Source organism: Aethalodelphis obliquidens, unplaced genomic scaffold, assembly GCF_003676395.1.
Source record: "Aethalodelphis obliquidens isolate GAN/ISIS:26980383/991018 unplaced genomic scaffold, ASM367639v1 scaffold44, whole genome shotgun sequence".
Taxonomy (NCBI): Eukaryota; Metazoa; Chordata; class Mammalia; order Artiodactyla; family Delphinidae; genus Aethalodelphis; species Aethalodelphis obliquidens.
The window spans coordinates 8,451,152-8,467,267 of NW_020837988.1; the positions used below are offsets into that span (position 1 = coordinate 8,451,152).

General features: G+C 56.7%; 1 protein-coding gene across 1 annotated transcript in view; it reads left to right on the forward strand.

Moving 5' to 3' along the window:
• Nucleotides 1-209: 209 nt before the first annotated feature.
• SEPTIN9 (septin 9) overlaps nt 210-16,116 on the forward strand; it is a 165,401-nt gene continuing 149,494 nt past the window's right edge. The window contains exon 1 of the mRNA XM_027080813.1: nt 210-260. Coding sequence (XP_026936614.1) covers nt 242-260 — 19 coding nt within the window. The 5' untranslated portion in view covers nt 210-241. The remainder of the gene's footprint in view (nt 261-16,116) is intronic.

The following is a 16,116-nucleotide window of genomic DNA, read 5'->3' on the forward strand; positions in this document are numbered from 1 at the left end:
GCTGCCTCTCCAGGCCGGGCGTCGGGAGGCGCGGCCCGCGGGGCTCCGCCAGGTATGGGGCTGCGCGGGGCGGGGCTCAGCGCTCACCTCCGCGCGGCGGGGCGGGGCCGGGGCCGGGCAGGGCCGCCCGTCCTCCCCGCCCCCATCCCTCCCTCTCCCGGCCCGGGATTTGCGACCTGGGAGCCCGCGCCCCGCGGCCTCGCCGCCTCACTTTCCTGGGAGCGGCAGCCACGGCGGCACCATGAGGAAGTCGTACTCAGGTGGGCGCCGCGCCCGGATTGGGGAGGGGTGTGTCCCGGGGCGAGCCCCTCTCACCTGAGCGGAGGCGGTCGCGGGGGCCCGAGTGGGTCCTCGAGGCGGGGACACTGCGGGGCTCCGGGCTCCCGGGGCAGATTTTGATGTGTGGGGCGTTCGCGCCGGCCAGTTGACGCAGCTCCACCCCGCATCGGGATCGCGGGGTCCTGGAGGCATTGAACCCCTCGACGGACTTGGCTTTCTCCTTTGCTCCAAGCCGCCGCTGCAAGGCAGCGGGGCCCGCGCGCTGGTCCGAGACCACAGGTGCCTGGGGGAGACCGGGTGCTCGAGACCTCCGACCCCTGCACGGTTGGGCCCCGATTCTGACCTTGGCCGAGGGTCTCCTGCCCCTGTATGTCGGCCACTACTCGCTCAGGTGTCTGGAGGGGCCACTCTGGGAGCCGCTGCCCTGGGCCGGCCGGCCTTCCTGTTCGCCCTCCTTCCCCCTTGCACCTTCTCTGGAATTGCTGACTTTACAGGCGCCGAGGGTGCAGGCGTTTTGTGGTCCACCCCCGCTCCCCGCCCTGCAACCTCCGCGGGGCGTAAGTGTGCGTGGGTGGGGGCTGGGTGGAGGATTTCCTTGGGGTCAGCCTCCAGGACTGGTGGTCCAGGTGACAGCATCCTTTCTTCCCGTGAACTCCTGTTATTCCTCTACCCAGTGGAGAATGGGAACTTCGCCAAATGGGACCATCCAGCTGCACCCCAGCTTGGCAACTCGGATTCACCTTTTAGGTATCAAGATGCCGTCAGGTGTGCTGGCATCCTAGGTCCACTAGCTGGCCTGACCTCACATAGGTGGAGGGGGCCTGACCAGTTCTTATCATGTGCACAGGATCCTTTGTAACCATTTTCCCCTTGGGTACTCTGAAGTTCCATTCTATGGATGGGTAAACTGAGGCCACGAGCCTTGAAGGGCAGGTTAAGGGTAATCCAGATCTCTGTTCTTTTTTTTTTTTTTTTTTTATTTATTTATTTTTGGCTACCTTGGGTCTTCGTTGCTGTGCTGGGGCTTTCTCTAGTTGTGGCCAGCGGGGGCTACTCTTTGCTGCACTGTGCAGGCTTCTCACTGCCATGGCCTCTCCCATTGCGGAGCACGGGCTCTAGGCGTGTGAGCCTCAGGAGTTGTGGCTCGCGGGCTCCAGAGCGGAGGTTCAGTAGCTGTGGCGCACGGGCTTAGCTGCTCCGCGGCATGTGGGATCTTCCCGGACCAGGGCTTGAACCCGTGTCCCCTGCACTGGCAGGCAGATTCTTAACCACTGTGCCACCAGGGAAGCCCTCTGTTCTTTTTTATTTCCCTTTTTTTCTTTGTGATTTTTTGCCCCAAAGGATCCAGGCAGGATCTTTTGTCTTCCTCAGTTGTCGAATTATAAACAGCATCTCTTCTGCTAACCCTGCAAAATTTCTCCTCATGTTCCTCCCCTTAATCTATTTGGACATGAAGTTTTCTGCCAAGGACTCATGAATTAATTTTTCTTCATAAGAGGACAGAGTCATGGTACTTAGTTGGAGCTGAAGAGGTCATTTGGGCCATTTTGGGGGTCATTTTTTGCCCCTTCCTTTGGGTCATTTTTTTCCAGTCTCCTCCTGCTTTCCACATTCAGAAAGGAAAACAAGAATAACTCGTCTCAAAGAGGGTTACTCAGAACTTCCCCTAAAATGGCCTTCCGGGCCAGTGGCATAGAATTTCAACTTTCACCCCCTGTTGCAAACAGCATGGCCCTCAGACACCCTGCTCACAGCTCTGTCTCAGGAGCGTGGGAGCGTTGATGTAATGGTGGGGGAGGAGGGGGCTTCCAGGTGGCATACGCTGGGGTTTGGTGCTCAGCCTCCCTCCCCAACATGCTCCAAATACTTGAGATGGTTGTGGGCATCACTGCCCCACGCGGCCCTTTCCCTGGGTTCTGCAGCCCAGTGTGGCCCAGGGACCCCAGCTGGCTCTTGCCTTTGGGTCTCAAACTTTGCCTCCTGCTGGTCAGTCTGGACAGTGGGGGCCACCAGGGGCCCCCCTCCTGCTCACTTGGCCTTTTCCTGGGGGGACTTTAAGACCCTCCTACACAGATGCCAGAGGGCCCCTGGGGCAGGCTCAATGTCTGTTCTCCTCCACGCCTGCCCCCTCCTGCCCTGGCAAATTAAAAAAAAAAAAAAAAAAAGAAGAGGAAGGTTTTTGCAGTAGTTAGAAGTAGAGTTCATGGGTGGGTAGGAATCAGCTCTTGTAAAGGCAGCCTCCGTGGCTCCAGTGTTTACCTGAAGGGGCAGGGCCCTGGAGGACGGGCCTGGAAAGGCTTGGACCTCTTCCAGCTTGTTCTCCTCCTGGCGATGGTCCAAGGCGAGCTGGGTCACTCTGTTGCAGTTGTATGGGGTCGGGCTGGAGGGGGCCGGCCCAGGGGCGGGGTGGCCACTTGGCCCCATTCTGAGGGGCTCCGGTTCTCTTAGTGCCCCCCCCCCCCGCACCGCCCGGTTCCGAGGAGAGGCATTTTGCAAAAGTCAGACTGACCCCTATGCAGCATCAATGCCATGAAATTAAGGAAAGCAGCAAACTGTGAAAATTTCCCAGTGTCAAAAATTCAAGGCCAGCCAACCAGGACGGCTTTTACTTTTCACCTGGGTTGAGTGGGATGATTGCTTCTGGACCTGTTTATGGGCTCCAAAATAAATCAAATATGTTCTCGGTAGAGCTGGCTTGAACACTCATGAGTCTCTGAAAAGCGGGGAATTTTCAAAATGTTTGAGGGGATCCCTAGAGCCTTAGGTCTACATTCACTGGACACACATTATGTGTCAGGCCTGTGCGGCCAGGGCCTCAACGGTACAAAGATGATGGAAAGACGTGGTCCTTGCTTTGCAGGGAAGCTGCATTCTCATTGGGGAGGCAGGATGCAGGGGGGGGCCCCGGCCGGTTCACACCCCCCAACCCCCTCCCGAGCAGTACAGGTTCCAAATGCCCAGGTGGGAGGTTTCACGGGGAGGCAAGATTGAACTGGGCCTTGAGGAGTGAGCAGCTCTGAGAAGGTGGAGAATAAAAAGGGCCCTTCTAGGTGGGGAACAGAGCGAGTGCCCAGCGGGGCTGCGGGATGCCAGGTGGGTGTGCGGGAGCTCTGTCTGGTGGCTCCAGTTCTGCTCCGCGCTCCTCCTGGATCTGCCTCACCTGATGCTCCAGCGGGGCAGAGCTGCAAGCGGCGTGGCCCAGTGGTTCATAGCACGGGCTCCTGAATTCAACCGTAGGCTGGTACCTCCTCGATGTGGGGCAAGGTGCTTGATCTCGGGTGTCTCCTTTGCCTCATTTGTTAAACAGGGACGGATGCCAACTGGTTGTAAAGATGAAATGAATTGCTGCGTAAAAGGCTTGAAAATGCCTCTCCATCCGTAACTTCCTGCTGTTGTCTTCACTGTCCTTATCAACAGCTGGAAGGACGCGTTACCGCCTTTGCCAGGATGCCTGGGGGCTGCCGGCACCCTCCCTGGGCCTTTGCTGGTTTGGAGGCCAGGAGGGTGGCCTCTCCCCCAGCCCCTTGGTGTCAGAGCGGGCTGCTCTCTGCACCCCTCCGGTGTCCTGAGCTTGGGGCTTCTGGTTGCATCCCAGCTCACGTGGAGCCTGCCTTTCAGTGGCCCTGGCTCTCCTGGGAATTCTCAGGGGCGCAGACGCTTACAGCCGAGGCCCCTGAGCCACAGAAATGGGGAGTAGAATCAGACCAGTGCGCACCTGGGAATTATTCGGAGATGCCTGGTGGCTTTCGGGAGATCCCCGAAGAGGTACCTGGCCTACCAAAGGTTAAAAAGCTCTTGCACTAGCGACTCAGAGGCCTGGGCAAGGCGGGAGGCTGCACCCAGAGGAGGCGGATTAGACAGATTAGCCAGCGAGAGGCCTTCCCCACGCCCGGCGCTCCGGGAGCTGAGTTCTGGGAAGGAGAGGAGAGCACGTCCCCAGAGCGCTAGCCCCGGGTGAGGGCGAGGAGGGGAGTGTGCTGTGCGAAGGCCGGTTCCTTCCCCTTCTCGCCCTGCGCCCCCTCCTGCTGGCCCGCCTCCCTCTCCTCATGCCCCAGCCTGCTCGCTCCGGTTCCTGCAGGGACCTGGGCGGAGACGAGGAGCCACCTGTGGCAGGCAGTCCATGGCCCCCTTGGACTCGTGCCCAGGATCGTGGACCTCGAGATCCCCCAGTTCTGGGGGAGCTGGCAGAGCCTGAATCCTTCCTGGCCTGTTGCAGAGGAGGGAGGCCAGCTCCTGTCTGCCCAGCCCTCCGGCTCACCCCAGACCACAGTCGCCTGCCCGTCAGCCTATCCCCAGCCTGCCCAGAGGGGTTCCGAGAACTGAGTGCTACGCACCTGGCAACGTGCCTGACTTTGAGACAGCCCACCTTCCTCCTGGAACCCCCCGGGTGACCAGTTCAAGCCAGGACAGGTGCAGAAGGGACACCGGCTCGCTGCTCAGGAGCAGCGGTCTGGAGTTTACGTCCAGGTGGAAGGGCGGGCTGGCCACGTGCCTGGAGCTCCCGTGTGGGTGTCAGCAGCAGAGGACATCTCCCCAGGGACCCCAACAGCAGGAAAAAGGTACTTCCTATCCTCCATCCAGCTTTTGGGGCTGCCCTCCTCTGAGACTCATCCCACATGGATGGGGCCCGGGAGTGGGACCTCGTTTCCGTACGCCCTGCTGTTTGTCCGTGAGCCGCGTTGCATGGGCTCTGAAGTTTGCTTAAGATGTACTTGATAAGAAGCGTTCAGCAAACAGCAGTGCAGGGCCCGGCCCTGGGACGACAAGTGAGTGCCAGTTCCTGGGCGGATCCAGCTGGTGGCCTTGCGGGGAGGGGGGCTGGAGAGAGAGACCCCAGGCCTGGGGGGTGTGAGCGGTTGGGTGGGGAGGGAGGTGACATGCTGAGCTCCTACACCCTTGTTGAAGCTATTACTTTGGGACACCCCGGCCCTAGGCATTGCTGGGGGATTTATGGGGGACCGGTGGGTGCTAGTGGCCGGGCGAAGCCCCCTGCGGACCTGTGTGGGCGTGCAGCGCACAAGATCACAGCCCCCACTGTGCTCCAGGAGAGACCTCGGCCAGAGAGTCCCAGTGGCAGCTGCCAGAGGTTGCCTGGTCCAGAAGCACTAACCAAAGGAAGCCTGTCCTGGTGGGCACAGGGCCCTGGGGTCGGGGGTACTGCGGTCAGGCCTGGGACCATGGCGCACTGAGCTTCGATGGGAGAACTGAAGTGTCCCCGAGGCCGCTGGGCTGGTTGTCCCTGCTCCTTCCCTGTTGGGCAGCTGTAACTGGGCCCAGAAGCTGCAGCAGCCAGGTTGAGCTGGGGGGCGCCCATCTCCCCAAGGTCCCTGGCCTGTTTTGAGTCTCCCTGTAGGTTCAGTCATTCATTCCAGAAGTGTCTGCCGGGTGCCCCTGAGTCCTTCCTGCATGCTGGTGGCTCTCAGCACTGCTCTGGAAGGGTGGCCTGGCCTCGGGTCTCCTGGGCTGAGTGTGGCACTCTGCTCCCAGCCCAGATTCTCTCTGTCTTATCTCCCTGTGCCCGCCCTGGGCCTGGGTCCCTTTGCAGCCCACGTGAAGGGGGGCATTGAGCCGCTGCCCACAGCGGGCGAAGCGGCTCCAGGTGTCCTGCTGTCAGCGGCCTCTTGGAAGCCTTGCAACAACTGAGCTTTGTTCCAGGCCTAATCTGACCTGGTTCTGCGAAGCGTGACTGCTGGCAGCCTGCAGGCCTCCGGGACGGGAAAAGGGGCATCGGCGGGGAGAGTAAGATGATCCCGGGTCGCAGGGCGGCCCTTGGCCCAGGCTGCCTCTGGCAGGAATGAGAGTCACGGTCATCCTCTGAGCGATGCTGGCTTTGTGATGGGAAGAGGAACCCTGAACTGCCGCTCCGGCCTGCATGTGTGGACCCCAGCTTCCCAGGGGCCCCTCGAAGTGCTGGGTGGGGCGAGAAGGGCCAGATCACTCTCCCTGGGGAGTAGTGCCCTCCCTGGCCCAGTGTTTCAGAGGCAGGGCTGAGGGAGGAGTCTTCCTTTCCTGGTGAGGGATGGGGGGTCCTTACCCTCTTTCTGGCTCCTGGGGAGGGCTTGCTTCTCCCCGGACTCTTAAAGGGCATGCAGTGAAGCCTTGGCTGTGACTGGGCCCCCCGGGCACCCCAAGGCTGCACCTGGGAACTGGGGGCTGGCCACATCCACCCTAGATCTCCCTGAGAGCCGTGCCTGGGCCCCTTGTCCCAGCAGGGCCAGGCGTGTCGGGGCAGCAGTGGAGACTGTCTGCCCGGGCTGGGGATCACTCCCAGCGAGCGTGGTTACCGGGAAGACCTGGGAAGGGGCAGCTGGCAGGCCGCCTCGGGCTTGTCCTGCAGATCAATCTGATGTGATCTGCATCCTGGGGCTTTCACAGCCCTCCCCGGACTGTGCCTTCTGTTTCCACCAGGATCAGGGCCCAGCGGGAGAATAATGCTTCTGTAACCCAAGCCACTTGGAAGTGGGTTAAATCCAGCCCCTGTCATCTTCCAGCCTGAGGACTAGGCTAATCCACCTGGAGGGCTGTGGAGGGTAGTTTGCAAAACTCACTAATGAGCACGTGACTTTGACTCTAGCTACGGGGTCCAACGTGTGTGTTGAAGGACAGGTGGTGGGTTTTTGCGCAGAGGTGACCCGGTATAGACACCGTGGGGACACCAGGTGGTGGAATAACAGCCGAGTACACGCAGTGGCGGCGGCATGGGACTGGAGGGGAGGAGGTGGTGGATCTCTCGTCAATGTTAGGCGCCTGAGGCGTGGTCAACAGACCCTCAGCAACGGGGAGTGGGTCGTCCTGGTGGCAGCGCCTTCCTGGTAGCTGGGGATTGACACTCTAGCCGCCAAGCCTGTGCTTTAGTTTTTAAAGGAAGGCTTTCTCAAATACACCATGTATCTCTTCTTTCTCTTTTGCCTTTATTTATTTGGTTGTTCACTTTGTTCATTACTCGTTACCAAACAGTGTGAACAGGTAACTAAAAGGACAAATTCTCCAGTCGCATCGGTTACAACATTGCTTTTTCTGTTCCCTTTAGTGCTTGTTTCCACGTGCACAGGGCGCATCATTTGATTTATCTATCAAAGGCGTATAAGTTTTTTTTTCACAGAGTTGCGTATTCTCTGTACACATCGGTTTTTTTTGGCGGTACGCGGGCCTCTCACTGTTGTGGCCTCTCACGTTGTGGAGCACAGGCTCCGGACCGGGGCACGAACCCGCGTCCCCTGCATCGGCAGGCGGACTCTCAACCACTGCGCCACCAGGGAAGCCCTGTACAAATCGTTTTTAACTCTGCTCTTTTCACTTGGAATCAGATCTCACACGTGGATTCCCTGATCACTGTTTGAACGGCTCTTCAGAGAGGATGTTCCCGAATTCACTTAGCCCTCCTCTCACCAGAGCTCTTAAACGTTCTGCTGACGTTGGCGCTCTTCCTTGGTGATGTGCACCCGTGACCCTGACGGAGGGCGCCTGCCGTGCTGAGCCGCAGGTGTTGCAGCGGCCGTGCTTATAGCTGTGAGACATGAGCTGGCTGGATACGTGTTCTTTTATTTTCTCCAACCAATGTTGTTTATTTATTTTTTAGATGTTGGGGGTAGGAGTTTATTAATTAATTTATTTATTTTTGCTGTGTTGCGTCTTCGTTTCTGTGCGAGGGCTTTCTCTAGTTGTGGCGAGCGGGGGCCGCTCTTCATCACGGTGCGCGGGCCTCTCACTGTCGCGGCCTCTCCTGTTGCGGAGCACAGGCTCCAGACGCGCAGGCTCAGTAGTTGTGGCTCACGGGCCTAGTTGCTCCGTGGCATGTGGGATCTTCCCAGACCAGGACTCGAACCCGTGTCCCCTGCATTAGCAGGCAGATTCTCAACCACTGCGCCACCAGGGAAGCCCCCCAAATAAGTGTTCTTAACACAGCATTCTATTAAGAGGTTTAAGGAACAGAAAACGCCATTTGCCCTGATTATCAGCCTGCTTAGAGCCACTGAGAAGTCCCAGGGTTTACTTGTCCTTTAAAAGATCTGCCCGTTGCCCACGGTCTGTGATTTCTCTCTCTGACTGGTGTGTAAGGCCAGGGGCTCCCCCCACCCTGCCCTGCCTCTCCTTCTCTCCCTCTCTTCTTTGGCCCCTACTGGATGCTCATGTACCCTAGGAGGTGTCTCTTTGCTTCCTTGGGCCAGCCTGAATGTTCTAGTCTTGGCGATGGGCCACCTGCCCCCAGGTGACCAGCCACCTCTCCTGGAGATCATTCGTTCTGCTGCCGGGTTACCTGGGCAGTGGTTTCTTCTGGAATCTCCAGGCTCCCCAGGCCAGTCAACAGTGCTGCCTGTCGGGCCGACCCTCCAAGGCCGCTATTTTGTTTCTCTCCCCTCCCCTCCCATCTTCCCTCCCAGGGCCTCTGCCCCTCAGTCCCTAATTGCACCTCTCTCTATGTATTAATATATCCTTGCATTATAATCTCACGACCGTCGACAGGTTGAGTGAAACACGTGTACCTCTTTGGCGACTTGGTGCCCATTAAACAGAAGGGCTTGAAGACTGATGCAGCCTTTCCCGTATTCTGGGGCGTCCCCTCGCGGCGCCCTTTGCTGTTGTCAGCTGTGTCTGATCGCTCACCTTCCTGCACCTTATCCACGATTTCCCCCTTGGTCCATTGGCCTTACTTTGTCAGTCTGCTCGTCTTTCTCACCTGTGCGGTCTGTTCATGGCGTGTGAACCGGGGTCTAACCAGGAAACAGAAACCACTCCAGGATTTAGAACAGAAGGACTCAAAGGTACAGATAAGAAAAGGTACAGATAAGAAAAGGTACAGATAAGAAAAGCCAAACCAAGCATAAGGAGGCAGCCAGGGTTGGGTGGGGTTTATACAGCTCTTTGAAGGTACGAATGGGATTATTTGTTACGAGTGAGAAAAGAAGTAACAGCAAATTATAAGTTTTAAACAGCGGGCAAATTTCATAAGCGTCCCCAAATCCAGAAAAATAACAATGTTTTTTATCAATCAACTACTTGTCCGATCTCCAAAGTAATTTTTTTCCCTACATTTTTTTGGCTGCATACTCTTTGATCACTTCTTTATATGATGACTATGTAATATCATTTTCTGTTGAACGAATAGAAAGTAAATTCATCTTCCTAGTTAATCAGAAGTTAACTTTTACTTTTGGTAGTTGGGATGCATGAAAAAGTGTGGCTTAACTCACGAGTTTGTGGTACTGCTGCTGGTTTTCACCCTACAAACACAAGAATTCTGGTAAATTCCATTTTATGTGATTCCCATCCAGAAAGAAATAGACAAGTATGGGCCATTTGTAACTGCACGTGATGCATTATTGCATTTCTTTCTGACCAGAGATACTTTCTGTTTTGAGTCGACATTGAAGAGAATTGAATTCTCTGCTTACAACTTTATATCTGGTGATTGGAATCATTTCCCATAGCCTAGCTTCTGGCTCCATGCGTTTCAAATCTTGCTGTCCCCCACTGCCCACGTCTTTCCAGCACCAGGTACTGCAGGACACGTTCATCTCTTACCCCTTCAGATTCTGCACAGTAGACAGATTTGGGAAAGTACATGGAAGGAGTACTCCTGGCCTTGCAATTGGGGCGACGAGCCGTCACTTAACTCTGCATGGAAATAACTGTGAACTATGTAAATAAAACCCAACTACATTCAAGCTAAATATCTTTCCAGTTCAACTTTTCCTTAGCAGGAGCCCCCAAACGCCAACAACCCCTCCACTGGTACCTTACACAGGAGAAAGGGTGATGGCCAGGAACTCAGGGAAGAAAGAGACAGCAATCTTAACTGATGGGGGTTAAAATATCTTCTGTGTTGCCAGTTTTACAAAAACGCTGTGGCCCTTCTCAGTGCCTTGAAACGGATGCACATGTGCCAAGGGCTCTGGTGCTTGAGGTTCCGTAGCTTCCCAGGGACGCCCAGAGATGAGCCTGGGGGAGCCACTACCGCACCCCACCACCTGCAATCAGAGGATCAGAGAGAGGAGGGCGTGTTATCAGAATCCAGGGACCAGGGTCACCCGACGGGAGGCTGGACAAAGGTGGGCCTGCCTGGCAGGAGCTGCAGCTGCAGAATAGACAGAAACTACTGCTGGAGAAACCTTCCAAGGCAGAAAGCGGGGGAGAGATCTACCCTGGTTCTCCCTGGCTCCCACCTTCCAGTCTCGTCCTATAGGTTGAATCCAGCCGAAAGGCTACAGACCTGGGGACCTGGAGACCTCAGCCTGCAGAGGTCCGCTCTTCTGCCACTAAAGAGAGCCTGGGAAGGGTGAGGAATGCGGGGTGCACTTATGCTTAAAATTATTCATTGTTTTTCTGGAATTCAGATTTACCTGAGTGTTGTGTATTCTAGATGGCAATGTCTTTTATGGGTGTGGGACCCAGAGTCCAGACGCCCAACTGGTGAACCTTCACGGGAAGGGCTCTGTGGGTCCTTGGTCAGCGTTGATGTCATGTGATGGACTTGGCCGTCTGGTGATGCCGCTGCCTGCTGGGCAGAGCCCTCCACATGCAGGAGCTGCTGGTGCTTCCCCGGCCTGAGAGTGGGATACCAGTGCTGGCTCCCCACTGGCCTCAGGAGAAAGGAGAAGACTGTGGTCCTGGTGGCAGCCAGAGAGGCAGGAGGCTCCTGGCCGAGGTCCTGGTGACCCTATCCTTTCTGGAGGGACTCTCAAGATTTTTAAGAAAAAATTGAGAATTGATTCCTTTCTGTAGATAAGCTCCTGTCATTACTGAAAATGGGTATTTGTGCAGGAGTTTGCATAGCACCCCTTCCTGCAAAGCTCCCTTTTGAGAAAATGGTGACTTTCTGGCTGGGAAGGGCTGTCCAGCACCACTCATGGCTGGCACAAGAGCAGAAGGGTGTGTGTGTGTGTGTGTGTGTGTGCGTGTGTGCGTGTGTGTGTGCGTGCACGTGTGCGCGCATGGGGCCGAGTCACCCTCCACTGGAGACCACCTGCTTCCTGTTCTGCCCCTGTCCTGGGGTTAAGATGTCTGGGCTGTGTGAGGCCCCAGGAGGGTTGGGGACGGCCACCCTGATTATGGGTGGGGACAGTGACTGCGACTCCAGTAGGAGAGGATGATGGTGCGTGGGTTCCCCATCATTAACGTAATAATAATAATCCACTAGCTCTGGAGTCTAGTTAGATTCTCAGTGCTCGTTTAACCTTGTATTTTACAATACCAGGATCTAGCATAAAAATTTGGCTGAAAGGAAAAGACAAAAGGTCTTCTCAGTAACAGTATCCTTCTCTCTCTTCTCCAGGCTCCCCAAATTATATGCTCAGGGGAACACCCATGAGCTGGGCATCCAGGCTCCTAGACGTGGGGCCAGCACAGGTCTGCCAGGCTCCTGTGCCTGGTGGGGCCCATCTGTGGCGAAGGGGCAGGGAGGGCATGGGACTGTTTACCTGGAGGTGGGCCCTGCCGTCAGGCTGCAGTGGTGGCTCCCCACCCCGAATGCTGGTTCTACCAGGAAATGCTCCCCAGGGCGTCCTAGGTCTCCTCCCCCTGCCCAGCATCATCCCCTTTCTCTCCAGGACCAAGGAGCCCCATCTCTTTGTCTGGCCATCTTCTTTCCTATTTGAAATGCTGCCTTTTCATTCTCAGTGGGACACCAGCCAGCAGGGACTCCCCACTCCCTTCTCCTGTCTTTTTTGCTTCATCTCATCTGAAGTGTGTTTTAATCTCGTGGCCTCCACGTGGGAAACCTGACTGGTGTTTGTCACTGGCCTGTAGTTCATGAATATTTGTGAAATGGCCTTTGCCCTGGCCTAAGTGAGCCCAGACACCAGTTGGGGAGTTTCTGGTGTGGCCAGGTGTGGGAGGGCACCGGGATTCTGAGTCCCCCCAAATCCTCACTGTTTTCTCTGGATTGCAGAAACTGCCCCCCACCACCCCCCATCTTCCTGTAATGTGCAGTCCATCCTGGAGGCTGGGAGGGTTTTCAGCTTCCCGTAGTTGGGAGGGAGTCCAATAGGACTCCTGGTAGCCTTTCTTGGGGTAGCAGCATCCTGGCTATAACATGCAAGGTGCCTTGGTTATAATTACATTTGGTCTAATGTGTCAGCACAGGGCAGCCAAGCTTTGTTAATTTCCGATTGTAGATCCCTGGGTCCAGGCTGGTGTATGTGGCTGGCGTATAATAATAATTTATATTAGTATGTAATATATAATATGCCAATAGTGATAATATCTACTGAGTGTTCATTTTGTGCCAGGCACTGTGCTACGTGCCTACCATGTGTGACCTCGTTTAGTCTTCGTCGCCTGTGAGTAATCCCCATCTCTGGCCCCATTCTGCAGATGGGGAAGCTGAGGCTTGGAAAGGGGAGGTCGTTTCCTGGGGCCTGCAGGGAGCGCCTGGCAAGGTCTGGATCGAACCCTGTTCATCTGACTGCAGGCTTTCCTGCCTCCTTGGCCTCTGAGAACTCCAATAATTTGGTCTGGGATGTCGCCAGAGAGCTGAACTTCAAATCATCTCCTCTCTTTCCGAGTATGTTTTATTTAAAAATCACATAAAAATAACTCCGTTCTCCACTGGAAGGACTGAGCCTTTAGATGTCTTGGAGGCTTTTCTGGCTACCTCTTCGCTGGTCTCCGACACAGACCTCAGTAGTTAGGTCCAAGGAACTGAATTGCAGCTGCTCTCGTTCTGGGGTTTCTCCCAGGGCTGCGGTGGAGGCGGCCCCGGGCGGGACGCTGGTTGGAGCGCGGGAACCCCGGGCGGCTGCTTCCCATTCTTTAGTAAGGGAGCAGGCTTGGCGTCTTCTCTGTGCCAGGGGCTGCCTGGCACCAGCTGCACGTTTTGGGAAATCTGAAAAATAAACAGTGTAAATAAAACTTAACTCGACCGGAGAAATCTGAGACACATGCTGTTTTCCTCATCACCGTGTCTCCACCCCGGCCGTGGCTTTGGTTCTTAGGGATCAGATGCCTGGGGTTGGGGTTTAACCTGAACAGACCCTCTTCATTTTTATCTTTGTCCAGAAGCCAGAGGCGGGGGCGAGGGTGGGCGCCCAGCTGGCCTTGGGGGGATGCGCGGCCGGAAGTGACTGGATCCCCAGGAATGTGTGGCCGATCCTTCCCCATTCCTTTGCCAGGCTGTTTCCATACTGGGGACTCACTGGCTTTATGGGCTCAGCTGTCGCTCACTGGTGCCACTTTCAGCCCAGACAGCTGACCCCTAAGTAGCTCATGGTGCGCATGTGTGGCGTCGGGGGACAGATGTTGAGGGTTCTCATGTATCATCGTATGCAGTGCAGATCCCAGTTAGGCGTGTGGAGGGAGGTCACAGCCATGGTGGAAGTGAGGCTGGAGCTGGGGCCGGGGATACCCACACTCACTCCTCTACCCTCTCAACAGCCCCGGGACCTGTGCCTGTCCCCACCTCCCTCTCCTCCCCAGCCCTGGGCAGCCCCACCAGAGCCACTCTGGACCTGCCCTCTCCTGGTCTTAAGGGGCGGTCAGTTCTGGGAGCTGGGCGCTGGGCCCTCCTGCCCCCCGCAGGTCTGAGGCTGTGGTCCATCCAGCCTGTCTCTCTGGCAGGACCAGCCTGGAGTCACCATCCTGGTCTTAAGGGGTGGTCAGTTCTGGGAGCTGGACGCTGGGCCCTCCTGCCCCCCGCAAGTCTGAGGCTGTGGTCCATCCAGCCTGTCTCTCTGGCAGGACCAGCCTGGAATCACCATTCTGGTCTTAAGGGACGGTCAGTTCTGGGAGCTGGACGCTGGGCCCTCCTGTCCCCTGCAGGTCTGAGGCTGTGGTCCATCCAGCCTGTCTCTCTGGCAGGACCAGCCTGGAGTCACCATCCTGGTTGGACTTTTGAGGAAGGATGGAGCTCTCATCGCTCAGCAGGGGGCAGACTTCGCATCAGTGTCAAGTGGGCGCTGGGGAAGGATGCTCCCATCTCTGCCGTGTGGGGCCGCTGATAGTCAGGGTTCGTCAGAGCAACAGAGCCAATAGGGGAGAGAGAGGAAGAGACTTATCCTGAGGAATTGGCTCATGAAATTATGGAGGCCGAGGAATCCACCATCTACCGTCTGCAAGCTGAACGCCCAGGGAAGCCGCTGGTGGATTCAGTCCAAGTCTGAGGACTGAGAACCAGGGGAGCTGGTGTTCAGTCCTGGGGCAGAAGATGGGTGCCCCAGCTCACGTGGTCAGGCAGAGAACTCTCCCTTCCTCTGCCTTTTGTACTGTTCAGGCCCTCCAGGGACTAGAAGATGCCCACCCACACTGGGGAGGTGACCTGCTTTACCCAGCCCACCAATCAAACGTTCATCTGATCCAGAAACACCCTCACAGACGGGGCCAGATGTAGTGTTTAGCCAAACATCTGGGCACCCCATGATCCAGTTAAATTGATACGTGCAGTCCACCATCAGGGTCCCCGTCGTGGCTGGGTGGGGCTGGGGGCTTTGTAGGAGGCTCGACGGCTTCAGGGCTTCTGAACCTCTCTTCCCTCATGTGTGAAATGGGGGTGGTGGCCCCTGCCTCATGGGATGGTCATGTTGAGTGAGTGGGAGAATGGATGTAAAGCCCGTGGTTGTCATGGAGCCTTGGCATTGGAAGTGGCTGTGAGAGCCCCGTGTCCACCTGGCCCTCCTTCAAGGGTCAGCTTGCTACCCCCCTTCCTGGCCCCCCGTCTCCTCGAAGCCTCGCCAGTCACCCCGGGCCCCGGTGTTCACCCCCCCATCAGAACCGCATGTCACATGCATCTCTTGCAGTGTCGTTTACATGGTGGGTGAGTTCAGCTAAAACTGGGGCTGTCTTGGCGTCCTCCCCAGCCTGGAAAGAGGCCAGGGCTTAGTGGCAGGTATCTGTCAATACCAGGCCCTGAAGGATAGACCTCTCCCGTCTTGTCAGCTGTTGAGTCATCCTGCAGATGTGGAGAGCACGTGTGTCCCGGGGGAGCTGGACGGGAAGACCGGGTCTGCAGGCTGCCCTGCTCAGGGCTCTGGAACCTTTTGAAACATAGCTGACTGCATTCACTCCTGGTTGGTCATAGTTTAAGAGTGGGTTTGTGGAATGAATGAATGAATGAATAATCTGTCTGGAGGACTGCAGGGGAGGAGCTAGCACAACTGACCCCAGCGTTCTGGGTGCATGTTGGATGACGGAGGCTGCAGGCGGGTCCAACCTGGGCCCCTCTGGCTCTGCAGGCTCTTCTCCACTGTGTCTTGCTGTCCATGGGGAAGGCCTCTGCTGGGCCAACGTGGGTGTCCCTGCCGTCCTCTGTAGGACGGCCTGGTCATCCAGGCAGCAGACCCTAGAGCACCGTGACCTGGCAATGATAGGACGGCCGCCTGCCACTCCCTCTTAGAAACCTCTTGAGTCTGGCCGGCTTAGCACCTCAGCAAATCTGCTCGAGTTGGGACTTGCCTGCCCTGAGCCTCCCCAGGCATTGAATGCTGGGCCGAGTGGTGTGTGTGGAGGGGCACGAGGCCGCGTTAATCTGGGGCTCCCTCCTGGTGGGTGGGGGAGAGAACGGCTTGTCCTCCATGTTCCCCAGTCCAGCCCAGCTTCCTCCATGTTACAGACCCCGGGACAGGGAAACCCCAATTCCCAACAAGGTGGATGCAGGTTATACGGGGGCTGGCCCGTGCCTGACCTGTGCCAGCACCTCTCCATCCCGCAGACAGTCCCGGCAGCCCAGCACGCAGGAGCCGAGCCCAGGTTTTGGAGTTTGAGGGACTTGTCTTTATCCTGGGCTCAGCTCCTCATAGCTGTGTGGCTTCAGACAAGTGACTCAACCCCGCTGAGACTTGGCTGTCTTATCTGCAAAATGGAGTACTGAGGGTTATGTTAGGTGGGGGAACGTGTGTAAAGGCTTTG